At 43.7% G+C, this 23760-nt stretch overlaps 1 protein-coding gene across 1 annotated transcript in view; it reads left to right on the forward strand.

Annotated features, from left to right (window-relative positions):
* The window catches only part of LOC128699444 (matrix metalloproteinase-25), a 516333-nt gene that overhangs the window by 382011 nt on the left and 110562 nt on the right, over positions 1-23760 (forward strand). The window contains exons 2-3 of the mRNA XM_053792195.2: positions 4527-4628; positions 6553-6719. Of these exons, the coding sequence (XP_053648170.1) occupies positions 4527-4628; positions 6553-6719 (269 nt within the window). The remainder of the gene's footprint in view (positions 1-4526; positions 4629-6552; positions 6720-23760) is intronic.

The following is a 23760-nucleotide window of genomic DNA, read 5'->3' on the forward strand; positions in this document are numbered from 1 at the left end:
GGAAGTACACGATGTTTGGAAGTACACGATGTCTGGAAGTACACAATGTAAGGAAGTACACGATGTTTGGAAGTACACGATGTTTGGAAGTACACGATGTTTGGAAGTACACGATGTAAGGAAGTACACGATGTTTGGAAGTACACGATGTTTGGAAGTACACGATGTTTGGAAGTACACGATGTTTGGAAGTACACGATGTAAGGAAGTACACGATGTTTGGAAGTACACGATGTTTGGAAGTACACGATGTTTGGAAGTACACGATGTAAGGAAGTACACGATGTTTGGAAGTACACGATGTTTGGAAGTACACGATGTTTGGAAGTACACGATGTTTGGAAGTACACAATGTTTGGAAGTACACGATGTTTGGAAGTACACGATGTAAGGAAGTACACGATGTTTGGAAGTACACGATGTTTGGAAGTACACGATGTAAGGAAGTACACGATGTTTGGAAGTACACGATGTTTGGAAGTACACGATGTTTGGAAGTACACGATGTTTGGAAGTACACGATGTTTGGAAGTACACGATGTAAGGAAGTACACGATGTTTGGAAGTACACGATGTTTGGAAGTACACGATGTTTGGAAGTACACGATGTAAGGAAGTACACGATGTTTGGAAGTACACGATGTTTGGAAGTACACGATGTTTGGAAGTACACGATGTTTGGAAGTACACGATGTTTGGAAGTACACGATGTTTGGAAGTACACGATGTAAGGAAGTACACGATGTTTGGAAGTACACGATGTTTGGAAGTACACGATGTAAGGAAGTACACGATGTTTGGAAGTACACGATGTTTGGAAGTACACGATGTTTGGAAGTACACGATGTTTGGAAGTACACGATGTTTGGAAGTACACGATGTAAGGAAGTACACGATGTAAGGAAGTACACGATGTTTAGAAGTACACGATGTTTGGAAGTACACGATGTTTGGAAGTACACGATGTTTGGAAGTACACGATGTTTGGAAGTACACGATGTTTGGAAGTACACGATGTTTGGAAGTACACGATGTTTGGAAGTACACGATGTTTGGAAGTACACGATGTAAGGAAGTACACGATGTTTGGAAGTACACGATGTAAGGAAGTACACGATGTTTGGAAGTACACGATGTTTGGAAGTACACGATGTAAGGAAGTACACGATGTTTGGAAGTACACGATGTTTGGAAGTACACGATGTTTGGAAGTACACGATGTAAGGAAGTACACGATGTTTGGAAGTACACGATGTTTGGAAGTACACGATGTTTGGAAGTACACGATGTTTGGAAGAACACGGTGTCTGGAAGAACACGATGTAAAGAAGTACACGATGTCTGGAAGAACACGGTGTCTGGAAGAACACGGTGTCTGGAAGAACACGATGTAAAGAAGTACACGATGTCTGGAAGTACACGATGTAAGGAAGTAGAGGGTGTGACCTACAATCGACGCCCCCCTACGATCTCTCGCCTGGCACCCGCGTCGAACTACTGCAAGGAACGGCTCACTTGCTCTTAGACTACTCCCTCTGGAGTTTACCTGGAGTTTACCTGGAGAGAGTTTCGGGGGTCAACGCCCCCGCGGCCCGGTCTGTGACCAGGCCTCCTGGTGGATCAGCGCCTGATCAACCAGGCTGTTGCTGCTGGCTGCACGCAAACCAACGTACGAGCCACAGCCCGGCTGATCAGGAACTGACTTTAGGTGCTTGTCCAGTGCCAGCTTGAAGACTGCCAGGGGTCTGTTGGTAATCCCCCTTATGTGTGCTGGGAGGCAGTTGAACAGTCTCGGGCCCCTGACACTTATTGTATGGTCTCTTAACGTGCTAGTGACACCCCTGCTTTTCATTGGGGGGATGGTGCATCGTCTGCCAAGTCTTTTGCTTTCGTAGTGAGTGATTTTCGTGTGCAAGTTCGGTACTAGTCCCTCTAGGATTTTCCAGGTGTATATAATCATGTATCTCTCCCTCCTGCGTTCCAGGGAATACAGGTTTAGAAACCTCAAGCGCTCCCAGTAATTGAGGTGTTTTATCTCCGTTATGCGCGCTGCACCAAGTCGGTTTCTAAACTCTGGACCGACTCTCACAGCCACCCATACCCGGAGGGAGTTTGAGGGGTCAACGCCCCCCGGCCCGGTCCGTGACCAGGCCTCGTGGTGGATCTGAGCCTGATCAACCATACTGTTACTGCTGGCCACACGTAAACGAACGTACGAGCTACAGCCCGGCTGGTCAGGTACTGACTTCGCGTACCTGTCCAGTGCCTTCCTGGAGACAACCAGGGATCTATTGATAATCCCCTTTAATTAAAGCTAATATTTTCACCACAGAATATGGTATATATTAATAAATAAGGAAGTACTGGCAGTAGCAGCCTGGCTTAGGACATGGTCGCGAGGACGGTGACCCTCGGAATAGTCTTGTTAAAGTCTACAGCGCGAAGGAATTTGTCATGACTGAGACTCCAGTGGCTGGCAGCAGCTGGAAGCTTTATGAGGCACCTTACTGCAGCTTAACACTGAGGAAAACATTGATGATATACATTTTAGTTTTGAAGTAGACCAGGGAATGGTTGATCAGTGGTTTAATGGGTGTTAACTGGTGATGGTGGTTGATAAGGGTGTTGGATCTGACCCTGGGGAAGTGTGTTGGTTGGTTAATGGATGGTAACTGGCCCTAGGGATGGTTGTTGGGTGATTAAGACATAAGTGGTGATGTAACTGACTGCGTGTGACGCGGCCTTCATTCACACTCGTTACAGGAGGCGCCAGGGGGCGGTTTACATGGTAATTGTGACCTCTGTGTCGTTTAACTAATAGTGGTTTTAATGACTGTGGCATCAGGAAGTCTGCAGGCGACATATACACACAAACAACTGTGACTCGACCCTGCAACCACAAATACGTGAGCACACACACACACACACACACACACACACACACACACACACACACACACACAGCTCAGGGGAATGTACGAGGAAAGGTTGAGGGAAATCGGACTGACGACACTGGAGGACAGAAGGGTCAGGGGAGACATAATAACGACATACAAGATACTGCGGGGAATAGACAAGGTGGACAGAGATAGGATGTTCCAGAGAGGGGACACAGGGACAAGGGGTCACAACTGGAAGCTGAAGACTCAGACGAGTCACAGGGACGTTAGGAAGTATTTCTTCAGTCATAGAGTTGTCAGGAAGTGGAATAGCCTAGCAAGTGAAGTAGTGGAGGCAGGAACCATACATAGTTTTAAGAAGAGGTATGATACAGCTCAGGAAGCAGAGAGAGAGAGAGGACCTAGTAGCGATCAGTGAAGAGGCGGGGCCAGGAGCTGAGTCTCGACCTCTACAGCCACAATTAGGTGAGTACACACACACACACACACACACACACACACACACACACACACACACACACACACACACACACACACACACATATACACACACACATATACACACACAGTGTTCATTACTTTCCTTAAGGGAAATAGTAAACTAAATCTATACAAATATTTGCTGTGCCATTTTCTTACTTTGCAACAAAACTAACTTGCTGTAGCAACCATGCCAACCATGCTATAATTGATCTAATATAAAATAGCTTAATTTACATATCCTAATCTAAGACTTCGCATAACATTAGTTAACTGTCTTCTTTGGGGACCAAATCTTCAGTTGATTCCATCAAATGTTTAAGAAAAAATGTTCTTTGCTTAACTTTGTCAGGTGAGCTTTGAGGCGACTACTGACCAGCACAACTGTGTTCCACGTAACACTATCTGATGACCATCACTCACCCTCACTTCTCTGTCTCACACAGTAACACTATCTGATGACCATCACTCACCCTCACTTCTCTGTCTCACACAGCAACACTATCTGATGACCATCACTCACCCTCACTTCTCTGTCTCACACAGTAACACTATCTGATGACCATCACTCACCCTCACTTCTCTGTCTCACACAGCAACACTATCTGATGACCATCACTCACCCTCACTTCTCTGTCTCACACAGCAACACTATCTGATGACCATCACTCACCCTCACTTCTCTGTCTCACACAGCAACACTACCTGATGACCATCACTCACCCTCACTTCTCTGTCTCACACAGCAACACTACCTGATGACCATCACTCACCCTCACTTCTCTGTCTCACACAGTAACACTATCTGATGACCATCACTCACCCTCACTTCTCTGTCTCACACAGTAACACTATCTGATGACCATCACTCACCCTCACTTCTCTGTCTCACACAGTAACACTATCTGATGACCATCACTCACCCTCACTTCTCTGTCTCACACAGTAACACTATCTGATGACCATCACTCACCCTCACTTCTCTGTCTCACACAGTAACACTATCTGATGACCATCACTCACCCTCACTTCTCTGTCTCACACAGTAACACTATCTGATGACCATCACTCACCCTCACTTCTCTGTCTCACACAGTAACACTACATGATGACCATCACTCACCCTCACTTCTCTGTCTCACACAGCAACACTATCTGATGCAGTACGGGTACCTGCCTGCCTCAGACAAGGAGACAGGGAACCTTCGCACAGAAGACCAGCTCAGGGACGCCATCCGTACCATGCAGGTGAGCGTTTGTGCCTTGTTTCAAAATATATTAAAAATTCCGACATATTCAGTAGTTATAGATCGGATAAGCTTGGCCAGAAAACAGGACTAAGTGTTTCCTGACGCCGGTCATAGTCATATGATGACCCGCAACTGGAGCTTTTGGTCATCTGACCGAGGCCTTCCACTGGCCCATCCTTCCACCACTTTAAAACTAAGATTTACATTAGTCATAGTTGAAGTGCATTGAATTATATTTAATAATCGCTTATACACTGTTATACATGTCTTACTTATCAAGTTGTCGGTATTGTATACCATTATTATAATCAATGATCGCTTATATACATAGGTAAAAGGGGAAGACAGTGATTTCTCAAGGCCTGAGCTTGCTACCATCTGCAGCTCATAAGACTGCCATCCCCACGAGCCCCTTCGAGGCGGGGTAGATGGCAGACCAGAGGCCTAGCTTCTCCCTACGAGCCCCGTGAGGGCGGGGAATGTGGCTAGGCCTGGGGACAGTTGGTCCCAAAGATGAGGAGGTACTTGTCCTTCCTCCCATGGGAGACTTAAGTCTCGAGACACTCCCCAGATAGGGAGCCAAGGCCGGGTCACCACTACTTGGAAAAGACCCGGACCGGGAGAATACCGGTGAATAAAAAAAAAAAAAAAAAAGTGATTTCTCGTATTGTTGAAATATTCATAATTTGCTTTTTTGATCTTATATATCTATTTTGGTGTTGATTTACCACTCAGCAAAAGTAGAAAATGAGACGGTATCTATACACTTTGACATTATTATGGATTGACCTTTGTAATTAACGCATGGTAATTGTACTTATGTGTACCTGTACCTCAATAAACTTACACTATATAACATAAGTTTAAAATTATCCATGAGGATTCAGTAAAAACTTACTTCTCGGTTTACAACTAGGATAAATAAGTTTATTTAGGTACAGGTACACATAGTAACATGTTTAGCATGTATGTTAATTACCTAGGAGAATCAAAATAGTCAGAGTCACTTATTTCCATTGGGAAGGAGACATTTATTCAGTTATACAGAACCTTTTATTGGCGACGTTTCGCCCACATATTGGGCCTTAGTAAGTCACAGAGCTGCATGGGCTAAACATCGTCAGTGAAAGGTCCCATATCAAACTGTAAATTTCTCTTCTTACAAAGCTACCCCCCAATAAAGCCAGTAATATCGTTTTCTTTAGTATCGTTAGTTGTGCGTTTTCTATTATTTTACAAAGGTAACCATAACTAAAGAGCCTTTTTTTTTATGGCAAGCTGCCTCATTCATTTAAGTTAATATGCTAAAAAAAATGCTTTAGACCGCTCTGAAACAGAATTATAAAATGAAAACAAGTTTTCTTACACATAGAAAACAAATAATAATAATAATAATAATAATAATAATAATAATAATAATAATAATAATAATAATAATAATAATAATAACAATAATGAATGTCCCTTGAAAATAAGTCACAGCGACTGTATTAAGTTATCCCAAGTTAAATTAATATAATGTTTTATTATTTGTTTATGCTACGCATTGACAACATTTCGCCCACACAGTGAACGTAAATATAAACACACATGCAATATAATGTGATCCTTTATTGACAACGTTTCACCCACACAGTGGGCTTTTTCAAGTCACACACAGATCTGTGTGTGACTTGAAAAAGCCCACTGTGTGGGTTGTCAATAAAGGATCACATTATACTGCATATGTGTTTATATTTCCATTGTGTCGGTATTTTATACCATTTATTTCCACAGTGAACGTAATCAGGTCACAAACAGATCTGCGTTTCGCCCGCTGGATGGGCAAAACGTTGTCAGTAGTGCATTTGTTTTTACTTTTCCAACATGTGGATATATTATAGCACTTTATCTTACGCCATATTGCTGGCTCGCCTCTACAGAGATTCGGGCACATACCCATCACTGGTAGACTGGACGAGGCTACCAGAGCACTGATGAAGAGGCCTCGCTGTTCCCTCCCAGACGTCCTGCCCTCAGACTCCCCCAGCAGGACCAAGCGATTTGTTAAGCAGGGCAAGCGCTGGGACAGGTTCAACATCACCTGGGGGTGAGTACCACAAGCGTTAGAACAGGTTCAACATCACCTGGGGGTGAGTACCACAAGTGTTAGAACAGGTTCAACATCACCTGGGGGTGAGTACCACAAGCGTTAGAACAGGTTCAACGTCACCTAGGATGAGTACCACAAGCGTTAGAACAGGTTCAACATCACCTAGGATGAGTACCACAAGCGTTAGAACAGGTTCAACATCACCTAGGATGAGTACCACAAGCGTTAGAGCAGGTTCAACATCACTTTGGGGTGAATACCACAAGCGTTAGAACAGGTTCAACATCACCTGGGGGTGAGTACCAGAAGCAGTGGGAGAAGTCCAGTATCACCTGGGGTAATACAAGCACTGGGAGAAGTCCACTATCACCTGGGGTAATACAAGGACTGGGAGAAGTCCGGTATCACCTGGGATAATACCCACAAGCACTGGGAGAAGTTCAATATCACCTGAGGTGTCACAAGCACTGGGAGAGGTTCGTCATCGCCTCGGGTGAAATCAGAAAATCAGAAATTGCCGGAACTATTCAAAGCAACCTTGAAAGATATAAATTGATCAATGAATCTCAGCACGGTTTTACAAAGGGGTGTTCCTGCCTTACCAGTTTAACTTCCTTCACTAAGGTATTTAAGGAGGTAAATCACGGTAATGAATATGATATTGTGTAAATGGACTTCAGTAAGGCCTTTGATAGAGCTCCATACAGGAGATTGTTCAGGAAAGTAGAGGCATGTGGAATAGGAGGAAAAGGTTTTTCCTGGATCGAGGCGTTGTTGACAGATAGGCAACAGAGAATTGACATAAATATGGAGAAATCAGAGTGGAGACCCGTAAAAAGCGGTGTTCCATAAGGGTCAGTGTTGAGTCCTTTATTATTCACAATTTACATAAAGGACATAGATGAGGAATAAATAGCGACATAAGCAAGATTGCCGATGACACAAAAGTAAGCCATCATATTAATTCTGTCGAGGATTCTAGAGCGCTCCAGGAAGATCTGGACAGGTTAATGTAGTGGACAGAGAAGTGGCAGATGCAGTTTAATGTAAACAAAGGTTATGTTCTAACCCTGGGAGAAGAGAATGACCATGGCAACTATAAAATGAAAAATGTAGATGTCAGTCACTCTGAATGCAAAAAAGATTTACGAGTTTTGGTAAGCAGTAATCTAATGCAGGGACAACAGCGGAAGTGTTCTCAATGAAACTAATAGAATTCTTGGGTTTTTATCAAGAAGAATAAATAATAGGAGCCCTAATTTTATACTTCACCTTTATATATTTTTGGTAAGTCCTTATTCAGATTTTGGTGTGCAGCTCTGGTCACACTATCACATAATGGATATAAATGCCCTGGAGAACTAACAGAGAAGGATGACAAAGTTGATCCCATGTATCAGAAATCTTTACTTCGAGGATAGACTGAGGGCCCTGAATCTGTACTCCATGTTCTTAAGTACCACAAGCACTGCGAGAGGTGTATTATCACCTGGGGTAGAGGTAAGAACCACAAGCACTGCGAGAGGTGTATTATCACCTGGGGTAGGGGTAAGTACCACAAGCACTGCGAGAGGTGTATTGTCACCTGGGGTAGAGGTAAGAACCACAAGCACTGCGAGAGGTGTATTATCACCTGGGGTAGGGGTAAGAACCACAAGCACTGCGAGAGGTGTATTATCACCTGGGGTAGGGGTAAGAACCACAAGCACTGCGAGAGGTGTATTGTCACCTGGGGTAGAGGTAAGAACCACAAGCACTGCGAGAGGTGCATTGTCACCTGGGGTAGAGGTAAGAACCACAAGCACTGCGAGAGGTGTATTGTCACCTGGGGTAGAGGTAAGAACCACAAGCACTGCGAGAGGTGTATTATCACCTGGGGTAGAGGTAAGAACCACAAGCACTGCGAGAGGTGTATTATCACCTGGGGTAGGGGTAAGAACCACAAGCACTGCGAGAGGTGTATTGTCACCTGGGGTAGAGGTAAGAACCACAAGCACTGCGAGAGGTGTATTATCACCTGGGGTAGGGGTAAGAACCACAAGCACTGCGAGAGGTGTATTATCACCTGGGGTAGGGGTAAGAACCACAAGCACTGCGAGAGTTGCATTATCACCTGGGGTAGGGGTAAGAACCACAAGCACTGCGAGAGTTGCATTATCACCTGGGGTAGGGGTAAGAACCACAAGCACTGCGAGAGGTATATTATCACCTGGGGTAGGGGTAAGTACCACAAGCACTGCGAGAGGTGTATTATCACCTGGGGTAGGGGTAAGAACCACAAGCACTGCGAGAGGTGTATTATCACCTGGGGTAGGGGTAAGTACCACAAGCACTGCGAGAGGTGTATTATCATCTGGGGTAGGGGTAAGAACCACAAGCACTGCGAGAGGTGTATTATCACCTGGGGTAGGGGTAAGTACCACAAGCACTGCGAGAGGTGTATTGTCACCTGGGGTAGGGGTAAGAACCACAAGCACTGCGAGAGGTGTATTATCACCTGGGGCAGGGGTAAGAACCACAAGCACTGTGAGAGGTGTATTATCACCTGGGGTAGGGGTAAGTACCACAAGCACTGCGAGAGGTGTGTTATCACCTGGGGTAGGGGTTGGAACCACAAGCACTGCGAGAGGTGTGTTATCACCTGGGGTAGGGGTGAGAACCACAAGCACTGCGAGAGGTGTATTATCACCTGGGGTAGGGGTTGGAACCACAAGCACTGCGAGAGGTGTATTATCACCTGGGGTAGGGGTAAGTACCACAAGCACTGCGAGAGGTGTATTATCACCTGGGGTAGGGGTAAGAACCACAAGCACTGCGAGAGGTGTGTTATCTGGGGTAGGGGTAAGAACCACAAGCACTGCGAGAGGTGTATTATCACCTGGGGTAGGGGTAAGTACCACAAGCACTGCGAGAGGTGTATTATCACCTGGGGTAGGGGTGAGAACCACAAGCACTGCGAGAGGTGTGTTATCACCTGGAGTAGGGGTAAGAACCACAAGCACTGCGAGAGGTGTATTATCACCTGGGGTAGGGGTGAGAACCACAAGCACTGCGAGAGGTGTATTATCACCTGGGGTAGGGGTAAGAACCACAAGCACTGCGAGAGGTGTATTATCACCTGGGGTAGGGGTAAGTACCACAAGCACTGCGAGAGGTGTATTATCACCTGGGGTAGGGGTAAGAACCACAAGCACTGCGAGAGGTGTATTATCACCTGGGGTAGGGGTAAGAACCACAAGCACTGCGAGAGGTGTATTATCACCTGGGGTAGGGGTGAGAACCACAAGCACTGCGAGAGGTGTATTATCACCTGGGGTAGGGGTAAGAACCACAAGCACTGCGAGAGGTGTATTATCACCTGGGGTAGGGGTTAGAACCACAAGCACTGCGAGAGGTGTATTATCACCTGGGGTAGGGGTAAGAACCACAAGCACTGCGAGAGGTGTATTATCACCTGGGGTAGGGGTGAGAACCACAAGCACTGCGAGAGGTGTATTATCACCTGGGGTAGGGGTAAGAACCACAAGCACTGCGAGAGGTGTATTATCACCTGGGGTAGGGGTTAGAACCACAAGCACTGCGAGAGGTGTATTATCACCTGGGGTAGGGGTAAGAACCACAAGCACTGCGAGAGGTGTATTATCACCTGGGGTAGGGGTGAGAACCACAAGCACTGCGAGAGGTGTATTATCACCTGGGGTAGGGGTGAGAACCACAAGCACTGCGAGAGGTGTATTATCACCTAGGGTAGGGGTAAGAACCACAAGCACTGTGAGAGGTGTATTATCACCTGGGGTAGGGGTAAGAACCACAAACACTGCGAGAGGTGTATTATCACCTGGGGTAGGGGTAAGAACCACAAGCACTACGAGAGGTGTATTATCACCTGGGGTAGGGGTAAGAACTACAAGCACTGCGAGAGGTGTATTATCACCTGGGGTAGGGTAAGTACCACAAGCCCTGCGAGAGGTGTATTATCACCTTGGGTAGGGGTAAGTACCACAAGCACTGCGAGAGGTGTATTATCATCTGGGGTAGGGGTAAGTACCACAAGCACTGCGAGAGGTGTATTATCACCTGGGGTAGGGTAAGTACCACAAGCACTGCGAGAGGTGTATTATCACCTTGGGTAGGGGTAAGTACCACAAGCACTGCGAGAGGTGTATTATCACCTGGGGTAGGGGTTAGTACCACAAGCACTGCGAGAGGTGTATTATCACCTTGGGTAGGGGTAAGTACCACAAGCACTGCGAGAGGTGTATTATCACCTTGGGTAGGGGTAAGTACCACAAGCACTGCGAGAGGTGTATTATCACCTGGGGTAGGGGTAAGAACCACAAGCACTGCGAGATGCTCAACAATGTCCATGTTTGTCGACCACAAAACCCATCGCATTAAGTATATTTGAAAATTATTCATTAATCTCAGGAGTATCATATATAATAACTGCTGATGGAGGAAAACTTTCTAGGGAGGATAACTTTCTAGGTAGGATAACTTTCTAGGGAGTATACCTTCAAACCTCAGTTAATCTAACCAAACTTGTTCTGCCCTATTCTAAGTGAAGTCACCCAGAAAAAAATGTCTAGATATGCCTGTTGGTGACACCACGTTGTAGCCATAGTTCTGGTATTACACCTGAAGTCTACCTGGAGGACGGTCCGGGATCAGCGGCCCCCGTGGCCCAGGCCTTGACCAGGACTCCCGGTGGGTCAGGGCCTGATCAACCAAGCCCTTAAAACATTCTCTCACACCGAGACTCGGGTATTACGCTGCCCAGAGCAGTTACAATAGTACAAGGAACCTGTAACTCATTGGTAGAGCTTCATACAAGTGACGTACTGAGGCAGTAATGAAGATACGACACACGTTGCACAAGCTTTTGTTGCGGAAACGTTACTCTCTGTGTAGAGCTTTATTAAGTGATGACTTTTAAAATATCTTTACAAAAATAAACGTTGTCTCTGTAAAAGCTTTTTCTTAGGTTCACAACCGATAGGATTTTGGTTCGATTCCCATTTAAGACGATGTTTTTAAGACAGATATCTGCTGCCCATGGTCACCCAGCAGTATATAGAGATCCGGGTGTTACTCGGCTATTGGGTCATATTCTGATAAAGGATTTCAATGAAAAGCCATACTACTCGACTCTTAGCTTGTCTTAAGGATATGTATATTAGTAATAATAGAACCACATTGAGAGCAAGTCACATTCACATTTTGCCTTTTTAAGTTAAATTGAAAAATGTACCAAATATTTATGCCCTCTACATTTACAGTATGCAGCATTATCTTGAAACCATTTTCAGAAAGATATAATTATGTTTGTATAATCTTTTGTAGACTGTCCTAAATGAAACGTTTTAACGGTCACAGTAACATGTAATAGTTTAGTCTTCCATTGAAATTCCGTCTTCTGTAATGCAACACTTCATCCATTTTCTTCTTTCCGCTTTCTCATGGGTAACTCTACCAACTGCTAGGGGGACTCCTGAGTATAGTGCAACATACCCCCAGTGAAAAGTAAGGGCGCCACTGGTACACTAAGAGAAAACACAATAAGTGTCCGGGGCCCAAGACTGTTCAACAGCCTCCCACCAGCCATAAGGGGAATTACCAATAGAACCCTGGTTGTCTTCAAGTCAGTGCGATCAACCGGGCCTGCCAGCAGTAACAGCCTCGTTGATCAGGCCCTGATCCACCAGGGAGCCTGGTCATGAACCGGGTCGCGGGGGCGTTGTTCCCCGGAATGCCCTCCAGGTAGACTCCAGGTACTAACATGTGTGCAAATTTCGTGGGATAACCCAGAAAGGTCAGTCCAAATACCTACTGTAACCTGACTGACCTTTCAGGTACAAATTTCTAACTGACAGCACAGGATGAATCTAACTTAGGATGATTAGATATCCCCGACGTAGCCAACTAAATTTTTTCCGTAGCTTCAAGCTTTCAACGCTGTTGTACTGGAATTATGGAAAGGTTAATTTACTCGTTGTGTGCAGAAGCCGTCTGGTCAATGTTTTATAGACCATAACGACCGAGTTTTGCTTATGTGTGATAACCTGAGAACGCCTCTTCTGCTCAACTTTAAGGTTGAGTTTGATATTAGGATGTGAAAGTACCAAGTTTTCAATTTTATTTTTACTTTTGATACTTTTTCCTGTGAAGTATCTTGTTTTCTGAATGGCTTCAGTCTTTAATGGCTGATACATCTTATGGTAACAGTGTTACCTTTTGTGTTTACATTTAGGATGTGTAGGTCTACCTGGAGGTTACCTGGAGGTTAACCTGGAGGTTAACCTGGAGGTTAACCTGGAGGTTAACCTGGAGGTTAACCTGGAGACAGCATCCAGGTAACTAGGCTCAGATATAACTGTTTAGTATACCTTTATATCCTTGATATACCTTTGGTGAGTTCTGACTTATCAAAGATATTCCTGGCCCAAAACCGGACTCCCAGAGCCCGGTTTCGGGCCAGGTTCGTCTGGTGCTTGCCAGGTCAACCAGTCTGTTGCTGCTAGTGGCCCGCTGACCCACATATCTATCAGAGCCTGGTTGATCCGGTAACAATAAGCTGAAATAACTGGAGATGCGTAATCTGCTTGGCTTCAAACCTTTACGACTGGTGTGCTTTCCTCATAGCAAGTGTTACCTTGATTCTGTACATAGGTTTTAACTTGCCAGTTTTATTAAATAAATTTGTTTTCCTGACATAACTGCAGAATGCTTCTTCTGATCTACTGTGAAGGGATTCTCAGCCCTGTAACAACTTCAGACAGTATTACCAAGGCTGACTCCTCCTCAGGAAAATTAGTGAATAGAAAAAGAAATAATAACAGACAAACATAAACACTTTATTATATAGAAAATATAAAATATAAAACACTTGAATATGAAATATTAATCCTACATTAAAGAAAATGAAAAATGAAAAATATAAATGATAACTGAATTCAACGCTAATATGTATAAAGGTGTCTGGTGTTGGTGACACTGTGTTGTTGAAATCGTAGCCGTTGCTGATGATGGGGGGGGGGTCGCAGGTGTTGGTTACAACCCACTGGCTATTTCTTCACAGTAGATAGAGCCTTGAGTAGTATCCCGATGACAGTAAAGCAGGTTCTTTATCGCTGCAATGATGTGGGGTTACGTCCTGCAATTTCATACAGGTGCACAGGTAATTAAATCCAAAATGGGACGTCTCCAGGACGTTAGTCCGTCTCCTGTTCTTCTCGTTGATTGACAGGTGACCCTCTCTGTCATCCAAGCTGAAAAGATAGACAGGTTACCCACTGCTTAAATAATCACTCTCCATGGCAAGTACAATACTCAAAAGACGTGGTGATTATTACAACAGTCAACCTAGAGCAAGACTGAAAGGACTAAGTTTATTATTGGTCAAAAGTGAAGCTTTTAACCAATAAATCCACTAGAATACAAGGCAGGCATGTACTTACAGTAGTGTTGGGAGCTGTGAGTCGAGTGATTTACTGTTTGACCAGAGCCCCACACGTCACCTTTCGGGGGGGGGGAGGGAGGGGAAGAGATAGTGGAAGCTAGACTGACCCTACCTTAACAAGCAGCCGGCAGTGAAACTATCACTTTCAGGGAGGGGGAAGAAAGGCGGGAGCTTGACTTACCCTACCTTAACTAGTAGCCGGCAATGAAACTATTGTTACTATATCGCTACTCCTATCTATTGAACTTTTCCCTCACACTCCCCCATACCAAGACTTATAGTCAAGGAGTATAAGAATAGGCGAGGAAAAAGTTCTAACATGTGGAAGTCGCGTAAGGCAACAAATCTTCTACTGACTGTCACGACTTAACCAGTTAGAGAAATAATTGGATGAACCATTGATATACACAATATGGAACTTAAAAGCCTGGAGTGCTAATGTCCACCTCAAGAGGCGACTGTTGGTTCCCTTAAAAGTTTCTAGGTATATCAGAGGTTTGTGGTCCGTTTCTAAAATGAATTCTTTTCCCAGCAAATAAAATTTAAGTTTGGAGATTCCCCACACAAGGGCCAAACATTCCTTTTCTATGGTGGATTATTATTATTATAATCAAGGGGGAAGCGCTAAACCCGGAGGATTATACAGCGCCTGGGGGGGGGATGTGGAAGGCATTCAGGCTTAATTCGGGGAACTGGAGCACAGATCCAATTCCCTAAATCAAGAGCCCCTCACCAACATTTTCTATGGTGGAGCATCTCGGTTCTGTGGGAAGGAGTTTCCGGCTTAGGAAGCATACAGGGAAGGGAGTACCATCATGGTATTGTAGTAACACCGCACCTAAGCCAGTATTGGAGGCATCAGTTCTTAAGCAAAATGTTTTATTAATATCTGGAATCTTAAGTATAGGGTCTTTCGAAAAGATACTTTTAATCTCATTAAACTTTTCCCGAGCTACGTCGGAAAGTTCAAGAAGTTCCTTCACAGACTTTTTAAGGAAGTCGGATAAGATCAGTAAGGTTAGGGATAAACCGTGCATAAAAATTTACAGAACCAAGAAAGCTACGCATGAGCTTCTTGGTTTTGGGGAATTTAAATTCTAATAAAGCTTTGATATTACTAGGGAGAGGCTGCAGAGAGTTATTAGAAAGTATCAGACCAAGATATCTAATCTTCTTATACCCAAGGAAGCATTTCTTCGGCTTGGCAGTGAGGCCATGTGAGCGTAACCTACGCAAAACTGATGTTAATGTTTGGATATGTTCGCCCCACGTAGATGTCATTACGTAAATGTTATCAAAATAAACTGAAACATTTGGCATATTACCCAAGACCTTTCTCATCAGTCTCACGTAGGTAGCACAGGCAGTTACCAAACCGAAGGGCATAGTTCTATATTGCATCAGTCCTTGGTGTGTAGGAAAAGCGGTGTACTGCTTAGAAGAAGGATCTAACATTACTTGATGATATGCCTGCGCAATATCAATCTCTGAAAAGAAGGAAGCGTCATAAAATTTGTGTAGATCGCTATCTATTAAGGGCATAGGCTCAGCATCCCACCGAGTTATAGCATTAAGGCCTCTGAAGTCAATAGCAAGTCTATATGAATTATCCTCCTTCTTAACCATGACTACTGGTGAGCAATATGCAGATACTGAAGGTTCAATGATCTTTAGTTTTAATAATTTGTCTACCTCTCGGTCAAATGCATCCCTAAGGTGAACTGGAACTGGGTATAATTTCCGTTTGATAGGATTGTCCGTCACTAAGTCAATCTTATGGACTACCGTGGAGGTAACACCTGGAATATTAGTAAAGACGTCTGAAAAGTTACTCACACATTGAAGTAGTTCATGTCTCTTATGGTCATCCAAAGATTCATTAATATTAATGTTGGTAGCATCCGAGTGGTCAAGAGTCACCAAGTCATGTAGTTCTTCATCATAGTCTAAGTTAGAGGTGTCAATTACGCACACCTTACATTCTTCAGTTGTCGTATCAAGTTCGTGTGGAAAAACTAAGTCAAAGTTATTAAGGCAGTTAACCGAATTTCTTCGGTAATATTTCTTAAGGATGTTGATATGATAAAGCTTAGGTTTCCCCTTGACTTCTATGAGGTAGTCAACTTTCCCACAAATTTTTAATACTTTATATGGACCTTTCCATGCTACTAATAATTTATTTGACTTGATAGGCAAAAATACCAGAACTTCATCTTCTACTTTAAAACTTCTCTGACTTTTGGAGTCAAAATAGGTTTTGTACTGGTCCATTGACAAGCTTAGGTTTTTCGAAACTATGTCAGAGGTCTCCTCAAGTTTGGATCTAAGGTCAAGGAGAAACTGGTAAGAAGACTGAACCTCAGCATTTACCTCCTCATTAGTCCATAAGTCATGAAGGATGGACAGTGGACCTCTGGCCTGTCTACCATAGAGAAGTTCAAAAGGTGAAAACCCCAAAGAGTCACTGGGAACTTCCCTCATGACAAACAAAGCACAGGGTAGGTAACGATGCCACTCCTTAGGTTTAAGGGAGCAAAGTTTCCTTAAAATGGACTTGAGAATCGAATGCTGGCGCTCAATCCTCCCATTACAGCTGGGATGATAGGGTGTGGTGAAGAGAGGCTTCACTCCCAGAAGTTGGTATAGATGTTGCATTAAGTCAGATGTGAATTGTGTCCCACGGTCAGACAAAATTTCTCTAGGGATGCCCACTCTGGAGAAGATGGACAAAAGGGCTTCAGCCACCTCTGTAGTAGTTATGGTCTTTAAGGGAACGGCTTCAGGGAAACTCGAAGCATAATCAACTAATGTTAATATATATCTATGTCCCCCCAGATGAAAGTGGAGATAAAGGACCAACGATGTCAATAGCTACTCTTTCAAACGGTACCGTAAAGATTGGCATTTTGACCATAGGTACTCGCCTGGTACCTCGGGAGGATGACAGTTGGCAAACTTTACACGATCTACAATAGGTAGTGACATCTGAGGACATTTTTGGCCAAAAATAGGTTTCCCTAATTTTATTTAAGGTTTTACGATGCGAGAAATGTCCGGCCACTGGCAGGTCATGAGCCATTTTAAGAACAGTCTCTCTGCATTGACTTGGAACAACTAAGATGGAATAGTCTATCTCATCTGAATTTAATTTGAATACTGACTTGTACAAGATACCTTTTATATATTCAAATTTATATGAAAAGTTTTTCCTTTGGATAACTTGATTTTGTTTAGCGGCATTATGGCAATTCTGAAGAGAAGGGCAATTACGTTGTAACTTGACAAAGGAGTCCTTCGATATGTCTAAAGGCTTAAAGTCAGGGAAAATCAAAGGATGGACAGTAGGAGAAGCCTGGGCTTTGGTCTGAGCCCTAGTCAAGACATTTATGGTATCGGAGGTGATATCTTCACTTTCATCTAACAAGTGAACCGGTGATCCTACTACCTCGCTTTCGAGAGTAGCATCACTGGTTTTTAATCCCACATGAATCTCACGAGACATTGTCTCATCTGAACTTTCGAGGGGCTTCTCTGACTCTACAGGAAGAGGATCTGAAACACCTATGTCCATCTTTGGTGATGAAAGGTCAACCTCAGAAGGAAGAATGGCACCTTTTACATTACCTATTAGTACGGAGCAAGAAGTGATGGGAGCTAGTACGGCTTCAGACCAACCTGTGAACCATTTAGACCTAATGTAACAACGGATGGTAGGAAAAGTGTCTGTACGGCCCAAGTAGTCTGAAAGTATAGCAGAGGAATGAGTTTCTTTAAGATTAGGGAACAGCTTATCAGAAATGACTATACATGTGCATCCAGTGTCTCGTAAAATGGTACATACATTAAGTCTATTAACTGTTCCTGAACAGAAGGGTGCTTGGTCATTACAGTCTTTAAAACATATTCCAACTTTTTGGATCTTTTTAGAAGGACAATCTGGACGTTTATGTCCCTTAACACCACACAAATGACAAACAGGAATAAAAGAAGTCATTTTACTTTCCATTAGAGGCTTTGATTTCTTAAGGTCTGATGAACCCTTGCCCTTAGGGTTCGATCCCTTTAGGTCTTTATAGGAATTGTGAGCCTCAGCATACAGGTCAGCAGCCTCAGCAACTTCCTCAGCTTTAATCAGGTTACGTTCTCTGATGAATGTTCGTATCTGATGGGGAAGAGCTGTCAGAAACTGGTCAGCAACCATGAAGTCTCTAAGAGATTCATAACTGTGATCAATTCCGGAACTCTCTATCCAAAAGTCGAACAAACGAAAAAGTGTTACCTGTAACTGCTGAAAGTTCTGGCCAGGCTGTAAGGTGGCATACCTGAAATCTTTCCTGTAAGAATTAGTGGTTTTTTGATATGCTTTAAGGATTGCCTTCTTCAGTAGGTTATAATTACATATGATATCCTGTGACAAAGTTGCATAGATATTCAAAGCAGTACCAGAAAATAACATTCCTAACCTGGTAGCCCAGGTGTCAGCAGGCCATTCACAGAGGGTAGCGGTATTTTCAAACCTGATAATGTATGAAGTAATGTCTTCACCTTCTGTGAAGGGAGGTAAATTAGGTGTTGGAATATGTGCACTAGCTGCATGATGTTCAATTACTCCTTCCTCTAATTGTTGTTGTGTAAAAGTTAACTTTTTATTCTCTAATTCAAGGCGAGATTTTTCGAGCTCGCGATCCTTTTCTCTCTCTATTAACTCGTGTTCTCTATCCTTTGCTCTTTCCTCAAGTTCTCTTAATTTAACTTGTTCCTCACGTATCTTAGCTTGTTCCTCACGTTCCCTAGCTCTTTCCTCACGATCAAGTCTATCACGCTCTTTTTGGTCTTCTCGCTCTCTTTCTAACTGTCTTTCTCGGATTTCTCTCTCAATTCTCTCTCTCTCCTTTTTCTCCTGTCTTTCAAGGTTCTCTTTCTCCTTTTTCTCTTCTCTTTTGATTCTCTCTCTCTCCTTATTCTCTTCTCTTTCCCTTTCTAGCTGTCTTTCTTCTCTCTCAATTCTCTCTCTTTCAAGTCTTTCCTGGATCTTAGCACTAATGAAAGATTCTAAATTTTTCCCTGTTATTCCTAACTTACTTCCAGCGTTCATCCAAAACTGGTATTCCTCCATGCTTGCAAGAATAACTTAAACTATCAGGGGAAATGAAACGGGTATTAAAGAAAACGGAGGGTTCAATTCCTGCTCCGCTCCAACTGTAAATAAACCAGAGGGCTCGATCCCTGCTTCAATTAAACAATATGTATTAATTAAAACGAAGGGTTCTATGCCGGCTCCGAGCAAACAGTAAGTAGAATGGGGTCACTTGACCATCCAATCTTCTCACCAACAAATCAAGAGTGTCCTATGACAGTTCCCTTGATATAATAAAGAGCTCAATGAAACAAGTTGTCACTGGAAAATCTCGGGTCCCTAGAGTCTAATCCTCCAAAGTGTTTCAAGCTCACACACAATTAGGTGGCAGAATTAAATATTATATCCTGCCTGACTTGACTTAAAATAAATTGAGACTATCACAATCACCAAATCTTTTAAATACCTGTACCGTAGTCCTACCATAGAGAATGATTACTCATGGCTGGTGGTAACCGTCTGTGGTATGCAGCATTGAAGTTCCAGTGGTAGATTCGAGATGGAGTTGAATCTTGATTCAGTGGAGTTGATCCTGGCAAGGTCGCCACTTGTGAAGGGATTCTCAGCCCTGTAACAACTTCAGACAGTATTACCAAGGCTGGCTCCTCCTCAGGAAAATTAGTGAATAGAAAAAGAAATAATAACAGACAAACATAAACACTTTATTATATAGAAAATATAAAATATAAAACACTTAAATATGAAATATTAATCCTACATTAAAGAAAATGAAAAATGAAAAATATAAATGATAACTGAATTCAATGCTAATATGTATAGGGGTGTCTGGTGTTGGGTGTCTGGTGTTGTTGAAATCGTAGCCGTTGCTGATGATGGGGGGGGGTCGCAGGTGTTGGTTACAACCCACTGGCTAGTTCTTCACAGTAGATAGAGCCTTGAGTAGTATCCCGATGACAGGAAAGCAGGTTCTTTATCACTGCAATGATGTGGGGTTACGTCCTGCAATTTCATACAGGTGCACAGGTAATTAAATCCAAAATGGGACGTCTCCAGGACGTTAGTCCGTCTCCTGTTCGTCTCGTTGATTGACAGATGACCCTCTCTGTCATCCAAGCTGAAAAGATAGACAGGTTACCCACTGCTTAAATAATCACTCTCCATGCCAAGTACAATACTCAAAAGACGTGGTGATTATTACAACAGTCAACCTAGAGCAAGACTGAAAGGACTAAGTATATTATTGGTCAAAAGTGAAGCTTTTAACCAATAAATCCACTAGAATACAAGGCAGGCATGTACTTACAGTAGTGTTGGGAGCTGTGAGTCGAGTGATTTACTGTTTGACCAGAGCCCCACACGTCACCTTTCGGGGGGGGGGAAGAGGGAGGGGAAGGGATAGCGGGAGCTAGACTGACCCTACCTTAACAAGCAGCCGGCAGTGAAACTATCACTTTCAGGGAGGGGGAAGAAAGGCGGGAGCTTGACTTACCCTACCTTAACTAGTAGCCGGCAATGAAACTATTGTTACTGTATCGCTACTCCTATCTATTGAACTTTTCCCTCACACATCATGGACTGGGCCGCGGGGGCGTTGATCCCCAGAACACCCTCCAGGCAGGTAGACTTTACTTATGTAGGATGGAAGGGTAGGATGAGACAGGTGGACAGGATGAGACACTATGAAGAAACTCTCTTGTCTGTGAATGACTACACTCTCATCCTTTGAGAGCAGCTCTTACCTCTCTCTCTCTCTCTCTCTCTCTCTCTCTCTCTCTCTCTCTCTCTCTCTCTCTCTCTCTCTCTCTCTCTCTCTCTCCCTCCCTCCCTCCCTCCCTCCCCTTTCTCTCACACACACACACCATTTTCTATACACCTTGAGAAAACGGGAGTGTTTTAAGGGGTAACCAAACCATTGTTAAAGCGTTAAGTCTGTATGGGCCATACAACGCCTGGGAAATGGGAGACACAAGTTTAATCCAAGGAAATGGAAGGTAGCTCCATTTCTTTGGATCAGGAGCTCTTCACCGGAGTTAAAAATTACTTCCCTTGAAGAACCGAGTGAACACAAGAAGTGACTGACCCTGTACAGTATGTTCCCGCACTGACCACTGACCACAGTACATGACACATTGAGCGGGCCCTGAATGAGCATAACCGTCAGTAGGCCCTGAATGAGCATAACCGTCAGTAGGCCCCGAATGAGCATAACCATCAGTAGGCCCCTGAATGAACATAATCGTCAGTAGGCCCCTGAATGAACATAATCGCCAATAGCCCCTGAATGAGCATACCTGGCAGTAGGCCCCTGAATGAGCATAGCCGTCAGTAGGGCCCTGAATGAGCATAACCGTCAGTGGGCCCCTGAATGAGCAAAGCTGTCAGTAGGCCCTTAAAGGGGCATAGCTGTCAGTAGGCCCCTGAATGAGCATAGCCGTCAGTAGGGCCCTGAATGAGCATAACCGTCAGTGGGCCCCTGAATGAGCAAAGCTGTCAGTAGGCCCTTGAAGGAGCATAGCTGTCAGTAGGCTCCTGAATGAGCATGACCTTCAGGCTCCTGAATGAGCATAACCATCAGTAGACCACTAAATGAGCAAAGCTGTCAGTAGGCCCCTGAATGAGCATAGCTGTCAGTAGAGCCCTGAATGAGCATAGCTGTCAGTAGGCCCCTGAATGAGCATAGCTGTCAGTAGAGCCCTGAATGAGCATAGCTATCAGTAGGCCTCTGAATGAGCATAATTGTCAACAAGCAAATGAATGAACATATCAGGCCCCTGAATGAGCATGACCAAAGCCCTGAATGAATATAATCAGTAGGCCCCTGATTAAGTGCAACTGGCAGTATGTCCCTGAATAAGCATACCTATCAAACCTCCGAATGAATATAACTATCAGGATCCTGAATGAGCATGACTGTCATTAGCCCCTGAATAAGCATAAGTTAGTCCCTGAATGATGACTATCGTAGGCCTTATCCCTACGGGTTTAGCACTCCCCCTGATTATAATAATATCTTAGTCCTGTGGATAAGCATAACCATCAGTAGCCCCCTGAATAAGCATAATTACCACTTGATATTTTACCTGCACACCGTATAAATTAGGTTGTAGCCTTCAAGTGTTACTAGAGTGAGAAGTATGTAGCAATACTGTCTTCAAGTGTTACTAGAGTGAGAAGTATGTAGCAATACTGTCTTCAAGTGTTACTAGAGTGAGAAGTATGTAGCAATACTGTCTTCAAGTGTTACTAGAGTGAGAAGTATGTAGCAATACTGTCTTCAAGTGTTACTAGAGTGAGAAGTATGTAGCAATACTGTCTTCAAGTGTTACTAGAGTGAGAAGTATGTAGCAATACTGTCTTCAAGTGTTACTAGAGTGGGAAGTATGTAGCAATACTGTCTTCAAGTGTTACTAGAGTGAGAAGTATGTAGCAATACTGTCTTCAAGTGTTACTAGAGTGAGAAGTATGTAGCAATACTGTCTTCAAGTGTTACTAGAGTGAGAAGTATGTAGCAGTACTGTCTTCAAGTGTTACTAGAGTGAGAAGTATGTAGCAGTACTGTCTTCAAGTGTTACTAGAGTGAGAAGTATGTAGCAATACTGTCTTCAAGTGTTACTAGAGTGAGAAGTATGTAGCAATACTGATGGACGACAAGTGAGGAAGGAAGAGGTGTCACCACTGGAGAGGTTGAACGAGAACAGTGATGTACTTCAACCAGGATGTAAATCTTCGAGGGCCCTGTAATGTGCATGAAGCAAATATGTAAGCACTGACCCTGATGTGAGCATATATGAACACTAGCCCTGAAGTGAGCATATGTAAGCACTGACCCTGAAGTGAGCATATATAAACACTATCCCTGAAGTGAACATATGTTAGCACTGACCCCGAAGTGAGCATATATAAACACTAACCCTGAAGTAAGCATATGTAAGCACTGGCTCGGGAGTAAGCATAAAATGGCCCTGAAGTAAGATTAAACTGATCCTGAATTTAGTATTATTTAGCACTTACCCTGCAGTGACCATGTAACACCTATATGAAGACTATTCAGATTAATAGCCCTGGAAGGTTTAATAACCCAAGATATCCAAACAAACCTCATCTTATTTCCGTTGGGATATTACGGGCCCTGAACTAAGCTTGTATCAACAAGGGGCCCTGTAGTGAATATTTAACTAGGTGCCCCTTTAGTGAGCATGCAATAACTATGGGCCCCTTGACTGAGCATGCAATAACTAAAAGGGCCCTAAAGTGAGCATTTTTATCTCTGGAGCCCTGACTTGTGTATAAATCAACCAACAGACCAGTAACCCTAACTATCCACATCCTAGCAGTCTTGGAAAGAGTGATGAGACGCCAGATTACAAACTTGATGGAACAGTACTATCAGCACCAGCCCAACCAGCACTGTTTTATAAATGGAACATCATGTTTGTCCCAGCTGCTAAACTGACAGAATTATGGATGTGTTGGAAGAAAAC

This window comes from Cherax quadricarinatus, chromosome 61 (assembly GCF_038502225.1).
Source record: "Cherax quadricarinatus isolate ZL_2023a chromosome 61, ASM3850222v1, whole genome shotgun sequence".
NCBI classification, from domain to species: domain Eukaryota; kingdom Metazoa; phylum Arthropoda; class Malacostraca; order Decapoda; family Parastacidae; genus Cherax; species Cherax quadricarinatus.